Source organism: Leuciscus leuciscus, assembly GCF_965113295.1.
Source record: "Leuciscus leuciscus genome assembly, chromosome: 13".
Taxonomy (NCBI): Eukaryota; Metazoa; Chordata; class Actinopteri; order Cypriniformes; family Leuciscidae; genus Leuciscus; species Leuciscus leuciscus.
Genome location: NC_138737.1, coordinates 12,920,819 through 12,937,330, shown reverse-complemented (window position 1 = coordinate 12,937,330; position 16,512 = coordinate 12,920,819). Strand labels below are relative to the sequence as shown.

At 36.2% G+C, this 16,512-nt stretch overlaps 2 protein-coding genes across 9 annotated transcripts in view; both read left to right on the top strand.

Moving 5' to 3' along the window:
• Positions 1-3,860, top strand: part of LOC309512560 (tumor necrosis factor receptor superfamily member 5-like) — a 34,014-nt gene extending 30,154 nt beyond the window's left edge. For 3 of the 4 annotated variants that reach the window (XR_014211076.1, XR_014211077.1, XR_014211078.1), the window contains 2 exons: positions 1,038-1,444; positions 3,735-3,860. Coding sequence is in view for 1 of the 4 variants with exons in the window: in XM_082188220.1 (XP_082044346.1) it covers positions 1,038-1,115 (78 nt within the window). In the remaining 3 variants the exon portion in view is untranslated. Of the gene's footprint in view, positions 1-1,037 lie in introns of all 4 variants that reach the window. The other variant, XM_082188220.1, reaches the window with a different exon arrangement.
• An 833-nt stretch (positions 3,861-4,693) lies between these two features.
• The window catches only part of nphp4 (nephronophthisis 4), a 179,016-nt gene continuing 167,197 nt past the window's right edge, over positions 4,694-16,512 (top strand). For 4 of the 5 annotated variants that reach the window (XR_014211071.1, XM_082188190.1, XM_082188188.1 and 1 more), the window contains exons 1-2: positions 5,058-7,367; positions 14,313-14,459. Coding sequence is in view for 4 of the 5 variants with exons in the window: in XM_082188190.1 (XP_082044316.1) it covers positions 7,233-7,367; positions 14,313-14,459 (282 nt within the window). In the remaining variant the exon portion in view is untranslated. The other variant, XM_082188189.1, reaches the window with a different exon arrangement.

Below are 16,512 nucleotides of genomic sequence, written 5' to 3'. Positions count from 1 at the left end.
AGGGTCTGTATATCTTACTCCTTTTTTTCTGTTCGAATCACTGTTATCTTATATATCCACTATGATGCGTGTTATTTCCTTATTTCCCTCACATTTAGAAGTGAAAGTTAAATTTCCTCCTCACAAGTTGTTGCTTGGCTTTTTTTCATTGGCTCAAACATTTTACATGAATAAGATAGAGTAGGCTATATTTTACTGACTTGCATGGTTCATAAATGCTATGAAAACAATATGAAAACACTAAATTCATAAAACACTATATGTCCATGGGGTATTTTATTGAATTTTATTTATAGATTGGATTATTTTATACCCTTTTATGAAAATCCATTCTAATAAAATATGAATAATTACATGGTTATTTATTCCATTTCAGTATTTATCCACAAAAATGTTTAAAATGTAGGCCTAATTTTCGTGATCATCATTTCCATAAAATGCTATAAAACATGTATTATTTGGTAGAAATGACGCTGGGGTTGAAATGTTTCAGATGTTTCAGAGAAAATTATAAAAACTAGAGAGTTCTTGTGTGATGCATGTCTATTGTTGGACATTGTTACACTTAAAGGGATACTCCACTTTAAAATGAAAATTCTGTCATCATATTCTCACCCTCATGTTGTTTCAATCCTTTATGAATTTCTTTCTTCTGCTGAACAGAAAGGAAGATATTTAGAAGAATATCAGTAACCAGACAGTTTCTGGTCTCATTGACTTCCATAGTAGGAAAAAAATATACTATGGAAGTCAATGAGACCAGAAACTGTCTGGTTACTGACATTCTTCTAAATATCTTCCTTTCTGTTCAGCAGAAGAAAGAAATTCATACAGGTTTGAAACAACATGAGGGTGAGTATATGATGGCAGAATTTTCATTTTAAAGTGGAGTATCCCTTTAAGAAAACTTGTCAGAGTGTGATGTTTTTTTCTGTTTATTTCCTAAATCTGCAAGCCAAAAGTGCCCTTAGTTGAGGAAACACCCATATGTATTGGTTTACAATGAGCTAATCCTTTTTCTGCTTTTTCTGCTTCAGTTTATCTTCCAAAGAATGCATGTCTGCAAGAAGCTGTGGAAATACAACCTACGACATCTGAGTCTTGAAGAGTCTTGAAATGCTGTCGCCTAGTCTCTCAGTTTTGATCAATAATCAATTCCATACTGTTTACTGTTCTGACACACATCAGACTATGCAACTAAAACCACAGCATTGGAAGCGTCTTAAGTTTGTGCTCAAAACAAAACAATACCAATGACATGTGAGAAATGTTTGCTCACTGCTCACATTAACTGAACAGAGTTAGATCTAGACTTTGACCATGTTCACTTTAAGGATTACTATTCTTACAATTATTATTCCTCTTAACTTTGAACATTATTTTTGTCGATGTGCTCATGCTGAATATGAGATAAACATGCAATGCTGCCCCATGTGTGCCCCTGGTAAGACTGCAAGTTATCATAACTTTATTTCCTTGTCAATACGGTTCACTCGCATTGCGTCTGAGATTTTCTCTTTACCCATTTCCCATTTATGGGGTTTACGTCTGTGAATTTCACTGACAAATGGCCTTTCAGCCTGTCAGAGTGGGTGGGGCCGACTGCCTGATTAAGTCGCACAGAAACGGCCATATAGTCAGATTTACTATCCTTCAGCGCGAAGACACATCTTGTGATGACTCGATGACTCTAGCGGCATCTGACACTGAGGACTGGGTGAACTCTGGCGATGACTCCCACCCAGCGCCTAGAGACACGGACTCAGCGAGACTTCAGCAGGACTCACTAAGGCAGTAACTGAGCTGGGCTTAGACTTCTCGGGTCCGGAACAGCCCGACCGCAGCCGCCTCGATGAGTGGTTCCTGCAGCCGGTGCTCCCTTGTTATTGCGATTCAAATAAAAAATAAACACCTTCACAAAAAGAGCATTTCAAAGTGCGGCAGGCTGCTATCTGCGGCTCTCCAACCCCTTGCCGCCCAAAGCCAGGCTTGGGAAGCCATTCCGGGCATGTCGAATTGGGTTTTAGAGATAATAAAATGGGTTTACTCGCTCCAATTCGCTCGCATAAAGCGAATTACACTTCGGTCACGGACGCCAACTCTCATGTCCTCTGAGCCAAAGAACAGGTTCTGCTAGAAAAGGGCGCAATAGAAAAGGTTCCCGCAGCACACAGCGAGTCAGACTTTTACAGCCACTACTTCTTCGTCCCCAATAAGGATCCTCGACATGAGATCTCTGAACCGCACTCTAATAAGACGGCCGTTCAGGATCCTAACTTTGAAACAAATCCTCTCACAGATATGCTCAGGGGATTGGTTTTTATTGGTGGATCTGAACTTTCATATCCAGATAGATCCCCATCAAAGACTGTTCTTGAGATTTGCGTTTAAACGGGGTGGCTTATCAATATATAGTCCCACCATTCAGACTGTCTCTGGCTCCACACACCTTTAAGAAACGCGTGGATGCAGCTCTCTCCCCACTGAGACTGAAGGGAGTTTGCGTCCTGAATTACCTAGACGATTAACTGCTCTTAGCCCAATGGAAGGAGGAACTGTGAGCTCACAGATCTCTGCTCCTAAACCATTTAGAAAGCTTGGGGTTCAGAATCAACTTGAGCAAGAGCTCGCTGTCGCCCAGCCAACGCATCGCATTCTTGACTCTGCAGTTCTTGACTTGTTCGAGAGGGCAGTTCACCGGATCGCTCCCTGTAAATTCAGCAGCTAGCAACAACATTCAGACAGCAAGCAACCTCCCTTTAAAGGCATTTCAGAAGCTACTGGGCCTCATGGCAGCAGCCTCCTCAGTAGTTCTCTTGGGCCTGTTACACACCCCCTGACGGTCCGCATGATTTGGAAAATTTTTGGCCTGGTGGAAGTGGATCTCTTCGCGTCGGAAGAGAATACCCACTGGCCAATATTTTTTCAAAGAAAAACTACGCATTGGCCCCCTTTGCGCCTCTATACCTTCCCTTCGGTCATCAGCCGAATCAGGAAAGGCAAATGCTCTGTCTGACTCGTGGCACCACTCTGGCAGAACCAGCCGTGGTTCCCGGGAATGGTCCAGCTTCTGTCTGCAGCACTGTGACCGATCCCTCTGAGAAGGGACCTCCTTTCCCAACTTCCCAAGCGAAAGGGTCAATCTGGCATCCCCAACCCGAGTTGTGGAGCCTCCACCTGTGGCTTCTCAACTGGAGGCTCCAAGCCTCCCCAGAGTCATGAACACGTTCTCTGGTTACTAACGTAAACTAGGTTCCCTGAAATAACGGGAACGAGCATTGCGTATTCTGCCGTGTTACTGCACATATGCGCGAGTCAACACTATCACAGTTCAGTTGAGAAAATCTGACTATAGATGGGCGTTTCTGTGCAACTTAGGTAGTCGACCCCATCCATTCTGGCGGGCTGAAAAAGGCCTCTCAGACGTGACCCAATCAGGCTTCAATATTCGGTGAAAAGTTTCCCCATAGCATACAGAGAAAATCTCTGATTCAATTCTCGTTCCCGTTATTTCAGGGAACCGAGTGGGTTTTTTTGTGTCTTTTATAGTTTTTTAAATCAGTATTTTTTAAAAATATATTACTGAAGTAAAATATATTACTTCAGTAAATGTAATCATTTGTTTGGTTTAAAAAATTTAATTATAACTTGCTTTTCTAATACTCATATTTCAAAACAGTAATAAAAATAACGTTCAGCTAGAAATCACACAAAATTTTTTTTTGTGTTGCTAGGAAATTATGTTCTTTGGCACTGCACAGATGAAATCAGCACAACTTGTCTTCCATGCCCTCCATTAACTTTCACTGATGAACCAAATGGCCTCATGAAATGCTTTCCCTGTTCTGTATGCAATGCAAGTGAGTGTTTCAAATTTATATCTGTTCATCTAAACATTGATGGTGAAAAATTATGTCTGTTAATGCAAATAGTTGAATACTTGCAAGTTAGTTGGTCTAGGAAAACTAAAAAAATATAAGTTCCTCAAAATAATATAGTGTAAGTGTAAGTAACTCAGTGCTTTATTGTTTCTACTTACTCATTTCCATCCTAGACCGAGGTTTAAGAGTGAATAAAGCATGTACTCGGTCGTCAGATACTGTTTGTGGGCCACTGGAAAGATTCTACTGCATTGAAAAAAATAAAATCAGCTGCATTTTTGCTGTGCAACACTCTGAATGCAGACCTGGACAATATATCAAACAATCAGGTAAATTATAAAAACCTATGATATAAATGTATATGAGCAAAGTGCAACACTGATTATTGGTGTCTGCAAAACAGAAAAAAAGGGTTTAAGCAAATACACAGTAGTGGCTTTATGTTGAAATTCTCTGCAGGTACTGGCTCCACAGATACTGTGTGTGCTGACTGCTCAGCTGACACATATTCAAACGGGTCTTTCTCATCCTGTTTACCACACACAAAGTAAGCGCTCACTTAAACTGCCTTTATGCTGTTTGTCATTTTCGACAAATCTGATCCTGATATCATTCACAGATGTGATGCCATGGGACTTACTGAAACAAATCCAGGAACACAATCATCTGACAATGAATGTGGAAATCCCCCTACTGCTTCAACAGCCATTACTATTAGTGTTATAGTTACTTTATTAATAATAATTACAGGAAGTGTTTTTACAATTAAACATATTCAGAAGAAGAATACATCTAATATATAAGGTAAACTTTTCTCACTTTGTTTCAGATATTTTGTAGTGTAGTAGCATATGAGACATTTTAAATTATAAATATAATGTATATATATATTGATGCATTAAAAAAAATGGTGATGTGTGAGATTATAACATTATACATTTTATTATACATTTTAACTCATTCTGTTCACACAGGGATACAGGTATTGATAATTTATTGCTTTGTAATATAAAATTGACTAATATATTTTATTGATTAAAATTGATTAATATAAAAAATAAAATGGAATAAAATCGATTAATGAATCATTGAATGATTTAAATAAATGAGCATTTTAAACAGGTAAAACTACAGGGTAAAGGGAGCTATACAGTTAATCAGCTTACATGGTGAGAATATTTAATGGCATAAATAAAATGTTAGATTTTAATTATGTGATTGTTATCATGGTCTCCTGTGGTTTGACTGTGGAAACCCATGGAAGACATACATTCTTCATGTTTGTGCAAGCTATGAAAAGTAATACTTTCTTTCGCTGTATTTTCAGACAGGACAAATGTTGAGCCAGGCAGCTTAGAGGAACAAGCTATGAGAATCTGAACAACCCAGAACTGACTGCAGTTTCAGTCTTACTTCCACACATTGTCAAGACATTTTCAGAACTCCAGTGATTGGAGCAAGAAACAGTACTAAGTTGGAACAAAACCTTGCTAATGGATGGAGTGAATCATGTTAAACTGGTATCAGGCATTAATCTAAATTACTATGAACTACTGAAAAAAATTTCCACTTCAAAATGCAACATCTAAGTTAACAGGTTTATCACTGAATCAACCTAAATACATAAATGTATTTCTGTCATGACAACTCTCGGAGTGATTGGCATGGTAATGGGTATGACAATGTTGTATGTTTGGTCTTGATCATATTTTCAGATCATATAACTGCATTAATAACTTAAGCTTGTGTTCAGAAACACTTATGATTTAACACATTAACAGTTTTGTATTCATTACAAAGTGTATTGACCATTGTCACTGGAAAACAATTGTTAATACATTAAATGATTATCTATACCAGTGGTTCTCAACCTCTCCTGCAGGGACCCCCTGACAGGCCATGTTTCTGTTTTAACCCTGAAATGGCACACCTGATTCAATTAATGAGTAGTTATTAGAGTAGGAATTAGTCAATTAATCAATTAGTCAACTACTCATTAAGCCTTTAATTAATTGAATCAGGTGTGCCATTGTAGATCTTTTATTGCATTTATTTTTGAATCTATTTGTATCTCATGTTATTGTCATGGATTCAGCCAGCATGCCATCAGCACCAAGCACAAAAATCAAAAAGAGCATTATGAAAGAAATTTAAACATGCTACAAATTCTAGATGTTTTTTTTTTTTATAGCTTTCTTAGTTAACAGACATTTTTGTATTTAAATACAAATTACATTTTCGTTTGATGTTAAAGCGGGGTTTACTTTTTTGTATATGTACATTTTTATAAATATAAAACTTTTAAAATAAATAACAGAAGGTTTATACAAAAACGTGCTATGATTCGATTCTTGTCATTAAAACCCAAAAAGAATGTGTCTACAAGATTAGGAAAAATCACAAAACATGTTTTGGACAACTCCAGAAGGACTGAGCAAAAGGACACTCCCAAAACATATGGCCTACAGTTTCAGAAGAAACTTCACAACAGGATGTATCAGTGTAACTTCCAAATTTCTGCAATTTTATAAGATATTTTTTAGCTATCTAACTAGCTATTTCTGAGGAAGTGACCAAACATGGGCTACTTAATACTTAATATCATCAAAAATGTTGTTCCCATAATGGATGGAAATGAGGTAACAATGTTCAAAAATAAAGACCTGATTTTGCAATTGGATTTTTGTACAGAGAAACCAACCACAGTGGATTCAGGGCAAACAGAAACCATTGAGCCACTATTATTGTTTCTGAAGAAAGAGCATTCAAATTTCCAAAGGGATGGCCTGGTATCTCGAAATAAGTCAGAGCTTTGATTCACCACCGAGCCACACGGTGGCAATATGCGATAATCCTCGCACTTCTCTCGTGCAGAAAAGCGCCAAACCGCTCTTTAATTCACCCTGGCAACGGCTGACAGACGCTATGGCAACCACTTCACAGAGAATCCCTTCCTGACAAATAACGTTAGCTAAGCCCAGAATTTTTATGATGTATTATGATTATGAAAATAACAGTGTGTAGAGCATGTGTAAAAAATGTCAGAACAAGTTATTCTGTAAAATTAGCCAAATGACATGCGTTTGAAGCGTTAGCAGGAGAAAAGAAAGAGACTGAGTCAAACTGCTACAAAAAGTGTCTCTGTGTCATTGAGCGTCGAGTTTTGTCAATATTTCGCCTTTGATTTGAATTAGGTTTAACAAGTGCTCCACTTCAACTGAGGGGGTGATTTAACAACCCGTGAAGCTTTTAGACGTTTTCAGGGATGTTTGTTCACTGGCCGACAGCCTCTAAAGAAACGTTCCCTGGTAACTTAGATTTTTAGTAACTGTTAGTGAAGAAACTTCGCACATGTCTGACTGGAAAAACACTTTCGAGAGAAACCGAGTGATCCCACCTCACAGTCAAACCGCCAGACAAGCTCCAGGATCTTCTCAAGGTCTACAGCTGCTCTTCAAACAGATCGATGGACTTCACATAACACAGGTGGGGGTTCATTCAGATAAAACGTTATGTAAAAGTTAAGATGTATTGTTAGATCATGTTACTAGTCATAATTTCTCATATTTTTCATATTTTAAGCAGCATATTTTAAAGTACAAATATTCAATTTCCAGGGGTATTCTTAAAGGCACAGTTCACCCAAAAAATGTAAATTCTGTCAGCATTTACTCACCCTCAAGTTGTTGTAAACCTGCATTCAGTTCTTTCTTCTGTTGAACATAAAGGACGATAATTTGAAGTTACTTAAGTAAATGTGAACTGATTTAAAGTAACTGTAAAAGGGTCAAAGACGAAAAGGGGGTTTCAAGCATCAAAAAAATAAAAGTGTAAAACTGCTTTAAATTTATTCTTTTTCACATACATTAGAATATGTCCTGTTTAACTTTATATTTTTCTGAGCAAAAAATTATTACCACCATACATTTTTACTTTGATTTTACTGAAGACACCCACTAAAATGTAATTCAGTGTAACAATGTTTTTATTGCAAAAAAATCTTATCAGATATTTTTAGAAAAACTCTAATTTGATAACATATTATAGGATTCTATTTAAAGATCACAGTGCAGCTCCCAAATAATAATTATTTGTAATTTTAAATCTTTACACTTCGCCAATATCCTTTAAACCATTAGGTTTTACACATTTGTCAGCAAGAAGTTTTTGTAAGGAATTGAAAATCAATTAAAATCTAATAAAATTTAGTAGGAGCACATATTGTTTTACATATTTTAATAAGTACAGCTCAGAAAAAGTATATTGTTTAATTTTTACATAAATATATCTGTTACACCGAATGACCATGGTTTGTTACTCTGAATGACATTTTGATAAAAATTTTGAAAATGATGTCATTGTTCCTATTATTGCAATGTTTTGAATATTATTCTGTATCATTAAATTCCTGAGCAAATCACAGAAGCAGATGCTGAAAAGAATAACCATTTTATTCCACAATGCATATCATATTCATGTAAAAATGAACTGAACTGGTGGTAATACTGTATAATCAGCATATCTCATTTCATTGAGAACTTGAAACTTGAAGGACAAACACACATAGTTCACCCAAAGATAAAATTTACCCTGTGATTTACTCACCCTCAAGCCATCCTAGGTGTATATGACATTCTTCTTTCAGATGAACACAATCGGAGTTAGGCTATATTAAAAAATGTCCTGGCTCTTCCAAGCGTCATAATGGCAGTGAATGGCCGTTTATGTTTTGAAGTCCATAAAAAAAAGCATCCATCCATCATAAAAGTGCATCTATTCATGACTAAAGTGCTCCACACTGCTCTGAGGGTTTAATAAAGGCCTTCTGAAGTGAAGCGATGCGTTCGTGTAAGAAAAATATCCATATTTAAAACTTTATCAACTAAAATAACCAGCTTCCGGCAAACAGCCTATGCAAGTCAACTTACGCCAAAAGAGCAACACTTGACGATGTATGACGTAGATATTGGAGTATCGTAAGTTTAAAGCCTCTCGCGGTTCAAACAAACAGGGCTGGGCAACAAACTCAAACTTCTCCGACATTTCTCTTTAAAAATTCTCATTTTAGACTCTTCGTGATTTGCTCTGCGCTTCTGCGTTCGTCATTATGTTGTGCGACAGGTCACGGTTTACTTGTCCACCGTAAATCGATGCGTATAGCCGTCTGCCAGAAGCTAGTTATTTTAGTCGATAAAGTTTTAAATATGGATATTTTTCTTACACGAACAACTGTTCTTTTTTCTTCACTTCAGAAGGCCTTTATTGACCCCCCAGAGCAATGAGGAGCACTTCAATGATGAATAGATGCACTTTTATGATGGATAGATAAACTTTTATGATGGATAAATGCACTTTGACTCAAATTTCACGATTTGATTCGATTTAAAATAAATCTGATATTGATTAACATCAACTGAAAACAGCATAGACTGAAAGATCGATTTACAAATCAGTATTGGTTCTTTAAAATGAGAATCGATTAAAATCGAGAAATCAATCTTTTTAACCCAGCCCTATTATTTTGACATTGCAATTCTCAATACCTTTCCCGTCTCCTTGCTAAAAGCGATGCCCTAGCTACTGGGTCTGCATTAACTTTCTGGCGGTGCCTATAACTCTCTTTTTGTTTGTGGGCATCTAAAGTAAATCAGTAACGCATAAAAAAATGCATTTAAACATTAATATTTATAAAGTTTAATATTTTCTTTTAGTGCTAAACATCCCTCATTTGTCTGAAATATAAATAAAATGCTAAAAATGTTATCTAAACAGTGACACTGTCATTCAGTGTAATGGATGACACTGTGGTGTAACAGACAATTTGCATTACACCGAATGACAAAACATTACCCTGAATGACGAAACTTCTACTTAAGCTAATATTGCTAGTTAACAACTAGCCACCTATATCAAAACAAAGATTAATCATAATTATTCACAACATTTACTTGTTTTTCAACAAATCTAACAATGAAAGTGTTTTTTTGGCATTTCACTGAATGACACGTGTTTTTGTAACTCAAGTTACAACTATGAAAAGGTGAACTTATCAAATATTTAAGAGCAATAAACTTAACTTGCTGCAGCACCACACAATCTTCAGGGTGCCCATTGATGATGTCACAGACTGCTTGATGACTATTGGTTGTTTATTTAACTTCAAAATGGCTTTCTGATCCTGTTACACTGAATGACCTCTGACAAACTGCATATTCGGGACAAAAGTCCCCTAGTTATTTCAATACTTAAGGAAAAAAATAACACATAGTCCTTTTAATATAATACAGCCAACACTTATGTGAACATGCCAAGGAAGCAAATATTTATTTTAACATGGTATTTTATACGTTTATTTAAAAATGTAATAGTAAAATCAAAGTCTGGACCATTACGCTGAATGACAATTTTACACTTTGGAGCATTATTTAACTCATATTTTGTCATTTTATTTTCACAAAAGTTATTTGAAACATGAAAGTAGACACTTTACTTGCATTTAGTATGTTTTGTTTTGTATGTAAAATCACTTTTGTAAATTTAATTTGATGCGGACACCAAAATGGTGACGTCTCGTCTTTGACCCAAAAATGGTTGCTGGTCCCCATTGACTTAAAAAAATAAATAAAAATACTATGGAAGTCAATGTGGACCAGAAACTGCATGGTTACCTACTTGTTCAGCAGATGTTCAGCAGAAGAAAGAAACTCATGCAGGTTTAGAACAACTTGAGGGTAGATAAATAAAGACAGAATTTACATTTTTGGGTGAACTAACGTTATCCCTTTAAGCCCATCAAAACTTTGATCACACTTTCAGACAATACGCTGATTTCACGCAGCCGCCATTTTGAAATCGAAAGTGAGGCTCCGGTGGGAAGAACCCCGGAAGTAAAGATAAACAACAATGCCTTGGATTACCAACCTGAAGCTGCTGCCGCGATTTACACTATTGGATGTTAATATCCAATATAGGATATGTATATAGTTCATACCTGCTTCGTTTTTTACATTCTGAATTATATATAAAAAAAATATTTTATTTATAAATGAATTTCACTGTATATAGTCTAAAGTATGAAAGAAATGTTTGTACATTTTTAGAATTGACACAACATCATTAAACACAACAATACGCCATCGCATTCACGACTCTCCTGTGATTAAAGGCGACACTTCCGGTTTTCTTCCCACCGGAGCCTCGCTTTCGATTTCAAAATAACGGCTGCGTGAAATCAGCGTATTCCTAGTTCATAATATAAAAGACTGCGATATTACACTATATAATATAATATTATATAATATTATATATAAAATAAAATAAATATGATTACTTATAATTATTATTTATTTATAATTTCTTAATAATAAATATTATATTTAGCCGTTTTTAATAGGATGGACAGATGAAGGAACCCAACCTCGTTATACTTAATGAATATATTTGCTTCTTCTTAGCTTACTAAAAAAGTGTTCCCTGCAACTGGAGTATTCTCTGTCTAGAGCGCACAACTGCATGAGCTTGCCTGAGCTTGTATTTTGGGTTAAGCTGCGTTGCTTTGACATTGTGGAAAATAGAATAATAGAAATAAAATGTATTAGCCTTTTTACCCGTTATTATCAATATAAATGAATCTACTGCGAAATATAGGAGTTTGTTAAAACTCGTGAGATTTTACTGTGATGTCACATGCCCCAGTAAAAACGCCCATGAGTGAACGTCATGATTCAGTTTATCTGGAAGAGAAGGCAAAATATGGAAGTAGAATAATGTCAAATGTTTTTGAAATAAAAAGCCTGTTGAATTGCACTACTTGAAAAAAAAATAGGCATTGCATTAACCATGCTTGCATTTTAATGCATTGTATTTTTAGTGCTTACATTTTTATGGGATGAAATTCAACATGGTTGGATATTTAAGCTGTGAATATTTCAATTAAAAACATTTCAAACACCTTTTCATTATTAAAAATTCAATAATCCATATTCACCTTTCATATTTCACTTCCAAAATATTCAAACTGTTTAAAAATACAACCAATAATATTCAACAGGCAATTTTCAGTCCATTTTATTTCGCTTTGCAAATTCGCTTCCACAAATTCAGTGGTTCAAATTCGACAGTAAATTCAACATTGACGTCCAGGAACTGCAGGAAAAGCAGAAGATTGCCGAGCATACTCTCCATCTGCTGTTAGTCTACCTCACCATCAGATGGTGCAAAAGCGCGTGTTGTTGACGAAGACATTCATTCATAAAATTAAAATGATTATCTGTGTCAGTATATGCGGAAAAGATGATAAACACACAAAAGCTGTGTTTATGTTTCATTCAATAACTTCATTGTTACTTTCCCTGTGTATTCTACATGTCATCAGCTTTCTCTACCATGAACAGGATTATAATCGGTTTCCCTCAATACCTCATACTCAAGGATTTCCCTTCCGTTGATAGTGATATGAAAGACCAATCTTGCACCTTATTAGGGAAGTAGGCTGTAGGCTATTATATAGGCTACAGGCAAGAAGATGGACTCAGAATATGAACTTAACGCGCAAAGTTTCATGCTGAGCGTTTCGTGATATACTGGCATAAAATCAACACATACACACATATATATATATATATATATATATATATATATATATATATATATAGTATGCATACGTGTATTGCATTAGCTTAAACTGTCACAGCACTTGCATATTGTCCTCCTATTGTTAGTTTAACTGTAAATCGCTTTGGATAAAAGCATCTGCTAAATGACTAAATGTAAAAATTGGCTTGACATTGGACATTCGCACATTCAGGGACCGTCTCTAAAGTTGCATACAACATTGGCATACACGTTTCTAACTTCAATAGCAAACTTACATTTATTTGAATAAATATCAAAAATCCAAAGGGTGAGCATTATGCCTGACACTAAATGAACACTTTACAGTTGGTTTTATGACTGTATGTCGTTCTATTCAAATGCTATCGGAGTTAGAAACGTGTATACCAAAGTCGTATACACTTTAGAGACGGTCCCTAAATGTGCGAATGTCCAACATCAAGCCATCTGTATGCCAGTCTATCACTGGGAAACGCTCCGCATTAAGCTTTGCGCGTTATTCTGAGTCCATCTGCTTGCCTGCGAGTTTGGTCTTTTACATCACTGTAGTCCATTAAGCTACGTTAAGCGTTGTATATGTCCAGCAGGGGAATCCTTAAGTATTGAGGGAAACCCTAATAGCCTGCATGCAGCACATCGCCACAATATAAAGTTAAGGCAACTAAACAACCAAGAGAAATATATGTCAACCTCAAAAATTTAACATTGGATCTGTATATCCGCATCGGGGAATAACATTATAATCTCATTCATGGTAGAGAAAGATGCATGTAGGCTAGACAGGTAAAGTAACCGTGAAGACACTGAATTTAACATAAAACAGCCGTCATAATAATCACAAATACACTTACATTGCTGTAAATGAGTTTTATGAATGAATGACTTGTTCTAACTGTTGCTGGTCTTCAACACGCGCTTTTGCACCATCTGATGGTGAGGTAGACTAACAGCAGATGGAGAGTATGCTCGGCAATCTACTGCTTTTCCTGCAGTTCCTGGACGTCAATGTTGAATTTACTGTCGAATTTGAACCACTGAATTTGTGGAAGCGAATTTGCAAAGCGAAATAAAATGGACCGAAAATTGCCTGTTGAATATTATTGGTTGTATTTTTAAACAGTTTGAATATTTTGGAAGTGAAATATGAAAGGTGAATATGGATTATTGAATTTTTAATAATGAAAAGGTGTTTGAAATGTTTTTAATTGAAATATTCACAGCTTAAATATTCAACCATGTTGAATTTCATCCCATAAAAATGTAAGCACTAAAAATACAATGCATTAAAATGCAAGCATGGTTAATGCAATGCCTATTTTTTTTCAAGTAGTGGGCAATTCAACAGGCTTTTTATTTCAAAAACATTTGACATTATTTTACTTCCATAGCAAAAATGCTGAAGACCTCAGCTGTGATTTTACTTGTCAGAAAACTGTTAGGCTGCCTTATTAAAAGTATTGCTCTTAACAGACCTGTGTGTTTTGTATCACTAGTGCAGTATCTATCTATCTATCTATCTATCTATCTATCTATCTATCTATCTATCTATCTATCTATCTATCTATCTATCTATCTATCTATCTATCTATCTATCTATCTATCTATCTATCTATCTATCTATCTATCTATCTATCTATCTATCTATCTATCTATAGCATGTTACTTTGCAGGAAACTGCTTGAAATGGCATGTTACCTACACAAAAACAAGTTTCAATTGAACTTAATAAAATAAAATAATCAATATATACATATACATGTTCTTGATTACAGAGATTGATATTTTCTCCTTTTCTTCTTGTGGTTGGTATGTCAACAGTCAGAGTTGCCACAATCACTCCAGTATCAGCTGCGCGTGACCCTGTTTGACTCGGGTCACCAGCACTTCTTCGGCCGCACATGGAAGAGCAGCTCACACTCTCTCAGTGGCACTCCAGGTCAGAGCAGTCGAGTGCTTTTCAATGAGGTAGGGTGACTCATTTCACACTGAATGATGATATTTAGTGTTATTTCATGATGCAAAACCTTTTCATGCTTAACAAAGGGTGCTATTCATTCTGAAGTTGTGCTATCTTCTTGCCCTATTCCATGTAGAGATGTGACCTCTTTAAAGTAACAGCTCAGAATGAACACATTAATTGCAGAATTACAGTAGCTTGAGCTGTGCATCTGTACAATAAATCTGTTTTAGACTTGGTTCCCAGTATACTTGTTGAGTAGGAAGCTGCTCTTAGGCCCCTGTCTAGCTTTTGTCCAGTGTCAAACTTATTGTCTTACTCTGTAGAGGAAATATTTACAGAATCAAGGGCCAGTAAGTCTGGGGCTCAACAAAAAGGACCAGTTTAGATTTTTTCTTGCCCTGTCCTTTCCCACAGAAAATATAAAAAACATAAAAAGGTGTAATAGCTATATAGTAAAAATAATAAAAAATAATAAGGCCTATTATATATTATAAAAAATAAAATATTTGTATTATTATTTAATAAAATAATTATAAAAAAATTTTTTATTGTCTTTGGTTCATATTGTGTATCATGCATTTTTAGACACAATATTGCCAGTTTCTTTATCTGTTTTGACTTCATCAATGAAATTAAATCAGTTGAGTAAATGATTCAGTGACTCACTCATAGAGACAGTTACACTTTGTCTACACTGGATGCGAGCGGTACAATGCAATGTGACAAAAGACAATTATGGCTCGTTTCCACTGAGCGGTACGGTACGGTACGCAATTATTTCCGTTTCCACTGTCAAAAGTTGTGAATGGTACCAAAATGCCGAACCGTACTGTACCACTTTTTAGGTACCCTTCTGTTGGGGTACCTAGTACAGTGGTACGGTACTAAAGGGTGGAGCTAGACTCACTGCAGAACGTTGATTGGTTGACAGAGTATCGTCACTTGCGCGTTTAAAACATTTTTTAATATACAGTTGAAATTTAATACTACTGTTTTTGTGTCACAAAATGTAGTTTTAAGTTTTTCAGGCGAGAATGTAGTTGTTTAAAGCTCAAATCTGTGGTTTATTTATAAAGATTTATGAAAATTTGATCCAGGTTGTGAGATCCAGGCGATCACCGGGCGCTCTGCACTCATGTACCCCGCCTGGAACAGCCTTTCCTCGGCTAGTCGTTCTGACGTTTGCTGCTGACTCTGATGTCTCTGTAGTGGTTAAACATGAGATATAATTTGTCTTGAGTATATCTAACGGGTGATTTTTGGTCTTGTGAATCTATAATTTATTCCCTGGCCAATCGTTTTGGCTGAGGGCTAAGTGAAGTTTCATAACTTTATTTATTTAAGCTATTTAACTTTACCGTTGTATGGTTAGACTAGAGCGCTGACTAGGGATGCAACGGTACACGGTAAAATCCCGGACCGTTCGGTCAGCCCTGCACGGGACAATCTACCCTCGTGTCCCGCGGGACTTCGGTTTTGCCATTGAGTTCGTGCTGATCCTTTTAGTTTTTGCTTTAGGCGCCGTTCACATATCGCGCCTAAAAACGCGTAGAAAACGCTAGGCGCGCCGCGTTCTCCTTTTTCCAAAGCGCTAGGGCGGTTGCGCTCCAGAGGCGTCTGTCGTTGCTAAAGCAACCATCAGCTGCGCTCTGGTTGGTTCTTGTCACGTGACCTACGGTGCGCTTGCGGCATTCTGAAAAGTTGAGAATTTTCTCCACTGCTGGGGACATCGTTAGTGCCAACCGGTCTCGCCTTGCACCAGACAGTGTTGATAGACTCATCTTTTTGCACAAGAATCTCTCAATAGTGGATGAGTAAATAACATTGCACTTTGTATCCTGAATGCAGTATTTTTTTTATTATATTATTTTGCTCTGCTTTTTTTTATTCAAAGCACAAGCTAATTTATGTTTGTTAAAGGTAAAAGTGCACTTTTTCTTTCACATTGATCACTTCATATACCAGTTATCAAGGTTTGGAATTGGGATCCACTTGAATATTTTGAAGTGTGTTTGTTTACATTTTGTATTTCATATAAGTGATAGTTGAAGAGGTTGT